General features: G+C 35.0%; 1 protein-coding gene across 3 annotated transcripts in view; it reads right to left on the reverse strand.

Annotated features, from left to right (window-relative positions):
- The window catches only part of FUT8 (fucosyltransferase 8 (alpha (1,6) fucosyltransferase)), a 66,565-nt gene extending 58,745 nt beyond the window's left edge, over nucleotides 1–7,820 (reverse strand). For all 3 annotated transcript variants that reach the window (XM_009895633.1, XM_009895632.1, XM_009895631.1), the window contains exon 1: nucleotides 7,618–7,820. In XM_009895633.1, coding sequence (XP_009893935.1) covers nucleotides 7,618–7,820 — 203 coding nt within the window. The remainder of the gene's footprint in view (nucleotides 1–7,617) is intronic.
- Nucleotides 7,821–9,629: the final 1,809 nt, after the last annotated feature.

Here is a 9,629-nt window from a genome sequence, read left to right on the forward strand (position 1 = left end):
GGGGGGGGGCATTCTCCTAAGCTAGTTGTTTAGACTTTCAAAAATTACATCATTTTAGGATAAAACTACAATAACATGTTCTTTTTGCACTTTTGTCTCTACATCTATTACCTCATCAGACTTGGAATTGCTGTCTTCCTCACTTTCATCCAGTCTCAAAATTAAGGAAAAGGTTCTTCTCTGCAACCAGCACAGCTTGCTTGTTACTGCCCTCTACAAGTACATCAACTGAGTTGGAGATAAGGCAACATTTGAGGGAAAAGTGTTTGAATTAAAATCCTCATCTACACTCATGTCATCATCTACGTAGATAACTTCTAGTACAGAATGTCCTAGGGATAACGCATACTTATGAATAAGAATTCCTGTTGAAAAACATATACATAAGTTTTCATACCAAAATAAGTCCTGACAACTGACTTGCTCCTTAAAATTTGAGTTTAAAGTAAGATTACCTAAACTATGATGATTCTAATCAACAATAAAAGAGCATGTCAGTAAGCATCTAGCACAGAATATCCTTCACTTATTGCTATGACAACATTATTAATTAATTTAGAAATACAAAATAAGAAAATTTATAATCCACTTACACGGGCAGCCATGATAATCCACCAAATAGTGTGTTTGTTTGAATTATTTTTCTCAATATTTACAAAGTGCAATTTTTGCATGCTGTATCCTACCATTTTATAGTAAATATAAACTTTTCTATAATTAACTACTATCAAATAAAGATATTACTGCATAACTTTAAGCATCAAAAGGATTATGTTGTAGAGATAACCAGTTTCTGCTTTGTCCCTTGATTAGTAATCCAGCTACACCTAAAGACAGAAAAAAGAATTCTGCATAGAACATCTATATCACTGAGGCCACTTTCTCATCGCCTTCGGGTAATATAGAGGGGCAATGGCAAAGTAGCAATCTCTAATCTGAATCAACGAAGGCAAAAAGAACCACTCAAAAATTAATCGTAGTGACATTCAACTGAGCTGGAAGAACTGCCATACTGTGTAAAATGATTGCAAAAAAACCCATTAAAACAAAAGCCAAATCATAAAAACCATTCTAAACTTTTCCTATTTCCAAGGTATTTAAAAGGTTACCCTAATTTATCAGCAAAAGGAAGAATGTAAGATTTCACAAGTTCACACTCAAATATTTATCATTCTTTCACTTATATCTTTCTGAGTTCTTAGTATAGAGCTGGAAGGTTTATAACTAACTAAAGCCAAATTATGATTGGCTTTTCTTCTTTCATTTCTTTTTTTCTTCACAAGAAGAAAACTATGTTTAATTATTAATGAACACTAACATACACAAACAAATAAAAAGAATGTAAGTTGTCACTTCACCCTTCTTCACTTCACCCTTCTAAAATAAAACCACTTCAGTAAATAAAACTGAAAGAAAACAATGTTACCTGCGAATAAAGAGCGAGCAGCATCCGTCATCAATTTAAATCAGCATAGCCCTGATCAGTGCTGATTTATATCCACTGAAGATGTGGCCCTTCCCTTAGTTCAGAATTGCACAAAAACCAAAATAAAGAGCAGAGATGCACACCATATAATTCAATGATTTTCCTCCCTCACACTTTGGCCTGTGCAATAGCCTCAGCTTCAAACTTGAGACACTTTAAATACATGTAACACAAAACAGTACTTGAAAATAATATTTAAATTTTTATCAACCCAAAGCTATTCTTGTATCCAAGTCCCTTTCAATGCTTACTACAGGCTTACTGGGCCCAGAGTAATTGACAGAAATACATTAATAGATTTGCTTATGATTAATTGATCCTGAGTTTGGATTCTACCCCAGCCTCAGCGCCAACTACATTAAAGCAACTATAGTGATCTTTCAAAATTAAAATCCTACCTCTTCTTTCTGAAGCTACACTCAGAACTATGAGAATAATGTCTAGAAACACTGGTATTTGATTTTATTTGTTTGATTACGTTTTACCCTTTTCCACTCCTGTTCTACTTTATAACATGTGATCCTATTCAGATAAGAAACAAGTTAACATATCTATTAAAAGAATTGTACGTTCTACAAAATGTAATATTTAATAGACTGTAGGAAATAAACATATACGGTACGTGATATATTAGTAATATGAACACAATATGAATACATTTAACAAGAGTCTCTATTTCTCTGAAGAGAACTCTGAGATTACTGGTTCATATACTGCCAGGCTTACCTTCTAGGAGACGATAAATATAAAAAGATATATAAAAGATAAAAATTTGACTATCACCCAGCAAGACACAAAGCAGCATAGAATACTACGAACCATTAATGTATTGCAAAAAAGGAAGTCTCGGACACAGATGACGGCATACACACAACTTTTCCAGCTCCCATTTAAGAAAATCAGACACTCCAAAAGTAGTAATTTTAAGCTCTCCTCCTCCTAAAAGCCTTATATCATCCAGATGCAACAGTGACAGCCTTTAGCAGTCATCATACTAGTAAATAAAATTTTCAGGTAAAACTACATTGCAGGCAAACAATGAAACAACATTATGCAATACTTTGATTTGATTACTACTTCCTATTAAGTTTCCTTTAAATTGTAGTAAAGATTTTTCCTTTTTGCTGCGAGACCTATGACATCTGCAGTAAGTGTTCTTGAAAGGGCTCTTCCAATTCTGCTGGCTATAGAATAGAAAAATAACAATCTATAAAAAACTCAGTTTTATTACTGTTTTGCACTAATGGGATCCAGGCTGGTTTGAAAATCAACCCAGATCTGCTCACACAATATTGGTAATAAATACATAAGGACTATGGTAACTCTCCAAATCTCATTATACCACAATATTCATGTGTGTAATTTCTAAAACACAGGCAATACAAAACACTTTTGATTCCATTTATCTTCATCATTAATATACATCTGTGCCTCCTTATAGCCCACAAGTAAGGTTTTTAGAAAGCATCATATTGACAAAAGAAAAACTACAATAACTTCTCACCTAAGGCTTTTCAAATGCACTGTAAAAACTAAGTGGTGCCTGAAGTAATTTCAAGTCTTCAGAAGTGCAACACAAAAGTGTACTCAGCTCCTAAAGGAATATTTTTATTTCAGGCAATTTTCAAAGAGATGTGATGGTTCCAACTTGCACTATTGTGAATGTAGGTATTAAAAAAAAGTATCTCAAGATAACCTCACTAAAAATCCTTACAAAAATATGAACTATTCTTGACCAATATGGGTAAAAAATTACAAATCTTTAAAGAAAAAAAAATCAGAACATGATGTAGTTTATGAAATCAAACATACAAATATTAGGGAAAAAACCCAACCCAACCCAAATCAAACCAAAAAATCCACAAAATAAACACCAAACAAACAGACCTCTTGCTGCCCTACAACCTTAATTCTATTCTTATTGTATCTTGTGTGAAAAGAAGTAACCAGGAGAAAAATTACAAGATCAAATTCAATTTACATATCATACAGCAAAAAAAGGGATAAGCAAGATTTCATAAAGCTTTTTCAGATATGACATTTCTCAATTTTTGAATGGTTGATTTTGCGTGCACATAAGGTGTGTTTCATAAGGCATGTTTTTCATTTTCTTTTTTACTGTCATTGTTGTCTTTAGGGATGAGAAGCTACTACATAAATTGGCAGCAAAAGAGCATTCAAATCTCAGAGCAGAAAGATCACTTCTTGTCATTGTATGCTGGCATTCACGGATGGCTGGATGAAACTAAGCACAGCTCAGCTCCTATTTTCAACCATCCCAGAGGACTGACACTTTTATCAGGTGAGAAGCAAGTCAGAGAAATCACAAGAACCCATTATACTGGGAAACACTAGGCAATTGAAATGTATTTTATTGAAATGTATTTTACCGTAGAACTAAAGTCCCAATGTAATTAAAGTGAAAACTGGTGTTTAACCTAACTTCAAAATGAAAATTGTTACAACATACTTTTAGCAAACTAATGAATTCTACTAACCGTACCTGCTTTCTCTCCCTTCCTCCCTGCCCTAACTAGCTATTATTGATGACATGGCGAGACACTATTGTAATTTTCTACCATTCACAAAGCTTCTTTGCCCACTAACATAAAGTCTACTAACTTGGAGCTTTTACCATCCAAAAGTTTTATCTAATTATGTCAAAATACTTTAGTCTAGCTAATCAGAAGCCTGTTTATTGTTACAACTTTCCAGATAGACACTCTCATCTTGTTTAAAGCCCTCCCAAGGTAACTTCAAGTTATTATTGAAATATGCTTAAATTCATGCATTAACTTAACTCTGTTGCGTGCCATAATATATTCTATATCTTTACCACAAAACGTGTGCTGCTTTTCTGTGGGAATAGAAGTCCCCTCTAGTTCTCTAGATACAAAATCTTAGTGAAGAAGGGCAGCAAAACCAAGTTTTTACTTCGATATAACAAAATCCAGCTTGGCAATAGGGTTTACCTTTACAAGATACACTTATGTAGACTGTCATCTTAACTACTAAGATTTCACAGCCACTATCAGTAATTAAGAGTTTTCAGTAAAAAACCAAAACTTCTAGCAATTAAATCATATTCAAATAATAGTTCCAGCTTTTCTGCCTTTGATCAGTAAAGCCTAAAGTGAAGACTTAATTTGTTTTAAGAGGTTAACTGAAGCAAAAGTAATCTTTTCTGCCTAATTCTAATTCAATTTCTGAACTTAAGAACTTTTTTTGTTTCTTTAATTCTGTTCATAGCAGCAGTGGTCTCTTCCAGGACACAGATACTGAATTCATGCCTCATTTTAAATAGCCATATTGCTATAAAACTGTAAATGGGACTATTTCAAAGATAACAGTTATTTTTAACACCACTTGTTCTATCTGGCAAACTTTGATGATGCAGGTTGACCAGAATATTTCTCAAACCTACTTGTGAAGTTTCTATAAAAACAGTATCACTGGTTTTTGCTCAATAAAAATAATATAAAGGCTTTACATTGTGATACGTTACTTCCCTCAAAGTCTAGTACTTCACCAATCTCAGATCACTTCCAAAAAAACCCTATACCTGAATATCTTCCAGTTCCAAGCTGGGTCATTTCTGGCCAGCACTGACCCTGGAGATGTGTTGCTGTTCAAATTGGCATTTAAAGTCATTTTAGGCTTTCTCATGCAAGTTTCAGATTCTCCAGATACAACCACTTTGAAGAAAGGTCTCAAATATTTTTCAGCCACATATTCACAAAAAAGAAGCTGAACAGAGTCCAATTAAGACAGTTTTGGATCACCTAATTTAATTCTAGAAACTTGCAGCAATTAACTGCAGCGTAGAGAAGGAATGTTGGAATGTTGTATTCTAACATGTTTAGATTAGAACTAAGGTCATGATTTTATTTCTATAAATCATGGAAAATTATCAATGGTATCAGCTATTATTTAAAACTTGGCCACTGAAGATGTAATATTTATCTGAATATAGATAGGTTAGGGAAACAGAAAGGCGTTTAGAAAAATCATCACTGCCTAAAATATAGCTTAGTCTGTATCTATGCATCTCCTGTATCTACGGCCTCATTACTGAGAGGAAGAGTACCCTGTCATCAGTAAAATCAAGAACATTTACTCTCTCCTAGTCACTGTGTAATTTGAATTCATTATATTTCAATGACTGTGCAATACATCACATCATCATTCATTCAATTCAGGCAAATATGGGGGGCTGAAAGCATAGAGGGTGGTAATCTTTACATTCAAGGCCAAATATTTCCCCCTCTGAGGCAAGAAACGCTAAGGTTCACTATTATTTTCTAATATTAAAGGAATTTAAAGATATTGTATTTATTCAAATATAGGATCTTGCTTAAGTTTCTTCATAGCAGCATACTCTACATTACACCATTTTGCCAACAAAAATATATTAAACCTTTTGCCAATGCAGTTGATATCATGTATTAATAAATTGAGCTTAGAAAACTACAGCCCATTCAGCCATTCATGACCATATTACTCAAGGTGAAGCTAATCTACGCTTAGTGTAGAGTGCACTTGGGTCAGCAGAATTTTTCCATGTCTTTGCAGCACTAGATGAATGCTGATGTACTTCTTCAGAGCTGACAGGTTCAAAATTAAGACATTTGTTTTTCTAAGCTAAGAAGCCTCATCAGCATGCAACCATAAGTACAGTGCATTCCAGAAACCAGGAACAGAGCGCAGTGAAGAGAAAATTCAGAAAGGCAGGGAAGTCTACCCAGCCTACCAGATCAAATAGCCCTGGCTATGCATGAAAGAGAGAGAACGCACTAGAAGAAACATCAAAACAGGCTTAAGAGGAAAGGTATTCATTTCACTGCTACAGAGTCCATGCGTGTGAATTCATTCAAATCAAGGGGAGAAACAGACTGACTTAAAGATACAAGAACAGGACTAGGACCATAAAACAACCTAGTAAGGAAAACAAAGGGATTTGTGCAACTCCTTAATTTTTGCAACGATTTCTGAAGCAAAATAGCAAGGTGGAAGATCTAAAATGACATCTGCTCCTAAAGGGTATTAAAAGGCAAGTCCAAAATCAGTTTCTCATTGCCAAGCAAGACCCACCCAAGAGACATGATGAAGACTCAACTGCCAGTGCCTCTTGCTCTCCATGTTCTACACAGGTGATCCTGGCAAGACCACTGCTACACACATCCTGGTGCTTGTGAGTATGTGGTGGTGAAAGAGACAGTAAGTGAATTCAGGTCACTTAAGAGATTTTAAAAATAAACACCACTCTCCCATTCTGCAAAATCTTGTATTGAGCTTTGCTCTTCTCTAGCTTCCTACAACATATGAAACCTCTGCACTTGTCCCCACAACCCATCAGCACTTTTAGTTTGTGTGTGGTGATGTCCAGATACTTAGGTCCAATCTGACCCCAGCACACATCCTGCCTAAGCAGCTCTCCCTTGCAAGTTCTTGGGATAGGAGATACCAGAAGTCTATGTTAAAAGCTGTTTGTCTGAAAAGGTGAAAAAAAAAAACCAACCCACTTTAAATTGCAATTGTACCCATCTATAATGTAACAAATAATTATAAAAAGGGAGATGATCCTATTATTTTACAAATACTGCCACAAGTTTAGCAGCAAGGCAAGGAAAAAAACTTAAAGAATTCATATAATGCAGCAGTCCACTGCAGCTCATCTTCAGCAAGTTCACATTTACCTTCAGCAAGCTGTACAAATGTTAGCAGCACTTTTAAAACGAGCTCTTCCAGTGACTGCATGCAGAAGTGTAGAAAAGTCATTAGCTGTTCTAATTCGTTTGAACGTCATAGTAATTGCACTTCTTTGAAATTGGCATTGAGGAATTCCTCACCTACAGAACTCTTTTTATTGTGACAGTAACACTTAGACACCATTAAATAACAACTGTTAAATAATAACTGTATTAGACTAAACTAAATGTACATTATTTGTTTAAAGGTTTTTGCAATATATTTTCAGTTAGTTATAGCACTGATCAAAACACTTATCTATACTTTTAAATGTTAAACATGATTTTACCAAAAAAACCCCACAAACAACCCTTTCAATTTAATTTCTGATATTTCATACTTCAACTGTTTTCTGAAAAGCTTTAATCACTTTTAGATCCTACCTGAGAGACTCTGCCATCCGCCTTAAGTCTTCATTTTGCTGCTTTAAGCGTTCAAGTTTAGCAAGTATCTTGGATAATTCGCGACTAGAGTGATCTGGGTGCTCACTGTCTCGTACCAGGTGTCCACCAATATAAAAGAGTAAAGTTCCCCACGCAAAGAGGATGAGCATAATCCAACGCCAGGAACCAGTCCATGGCCGCATTTTCAGAAGTTCAATTCACTCCAGAACTGCTTCTGCTCACAAAATAACAAACATTTTAAGTCCTTAGCCTGTACAAAAGTGGACAATTTCAGTTCCTCTGCTTCACCACATTGTACCGGAGAAAAATTACTCTCAGTGTTTATCTTATTTCAACTCCTTAAAGTAAATCCTTATGGGGCTATACACAGCAAGCATTAATACTGCATCATTCTTCATTCATATTCTGTGAAAAGAATAAAAAAAATCTGAAATTATAATTCTGACATACAAAAATATATTGGATTGCAATTAAGCAAAATGTATTGTTATTAACATTCAAGAACAAAGATAGACAATGTTACTACTTTCTGTTAAGCAGAAAAAGAAAAAAGCTTTTAACAAAAAATATGCTGAGTTCAATAATGAACCACATAAAGAATATGCAAATAACTCTGGGTTTGAAATGGACAGAAGATATGCTGCTTTTTATAAGAGAAATGTTCACCAATTTGTGTGTCATTTCACACATTAAAACAGTTCAAAACTCATTCTGTGGTAAACGTGATAGTCTCCTTTACTATCAACAAAGAGCTTTTATTCAATTACAAATTCATCTTCTATTTTTTTTTTCCACTTTTACGAACTTTCTTCTCCATTTTTATCATGAGTCCCGCCCCGTAACAGAAGAGTTACAGCCATTCTAACAATGTTTTCTACTATTTGCAAGTAGATTGGCCTAGTAGCAGCTGTAATACCAATTAAGCAACTTGCAAGCACTGTAAAGAGTGTAAGCAATAATTTCTAAACAAACAATCCATTGTATACCTCACTGTTAAATTTATAGTGGCATCTGAAATGCCTATCTAAAAGTAAACACGAAATTTTATTTCTTGCTTAAAATTGCAACACAGCACAACTTCTCTCTTTATCCTTTCATTGTACTTGCTAAAACAGATAAGAACACTGAACATTGAAAGAGATAGAAAAGAGGGGGACTACAAGTAGAACCTGTGTGGCACTCCTATACTCACAGGTTTGAAATTCAGGCATGACTATAGAAATCTAATTTTTAGAAACATTTTTCTTCTGCTTCAAAACTATCAAACCCATTTTGACAAGTGTTCCTATTAAAGCCATAAAAATGCAAAAGAAGGTAATACCTTCTCTCATCTAAAAACACTGCACCATTTAAAAAAATGCAAAATCACTTCAACTCAGTTTCTACTTGGTAAAATATCATTCAATGAGTTTAAGAATCTCCTCATTCTCTACAGAACAGATTTTAAGATTTAACTGGATCAGCATTCCAAAGTCTTAAGTACTTCTCACCTCTTTTCCTCTTTCTCTACAGTTTAACATTTCTACCTTTTGTAAAAGGCATATATTTTCCAAGCTACTATCCATCATATTTGAGAAGTCACGGCAGTCCGGTAAAGATCCCACTGACTGGAAAGGGGAAACACAACCCTCATTTTTAAAAAGAGTAAAAAAGAAGACCCGGGGAACTACAGGTTGGTCAGTCTCACCTCTGTGCCTGACAAGGTCATAGAGCAGATCCTCCTGGAAACAATGCTAGGGCACATGGAAAAAGAGGAGGTGGTTGGTGGCAGGCAACACGGCTTCACTAAGAGCAAATTGTGCCTGAAAAATTTGGTGGCCTTCTAGGCCAGCATTACAGTGTTGGTGGATAAGGGAAGAGCAACAGATGTCATCTACCTGGACTTGTGCAAAGCATTTGACACTGTCCTGAGTGACATCCTGGTCTCTAAATTGGAGATACACGGATCTGATGGATGGACCACTCAGTGGCTAAGGAATTGGCTGGATGGT

Source organism: Charadrius vociferus, unplaced genomic scaffold, assembly GCF_000708025.1.
Source record: "Charadrius vociferus isolate BGI_N301 unplaced genomic scaffold, ASM70802v2 scaffold111, whole genome shotgun sequence".
Taxonomy (NCBI): domain Eukaryota; kingdom Metazoa; phylum Chordata; class Aves; order Charadriiformes; family Charadriidae; genus Charadrius; species Charadrius vociferus.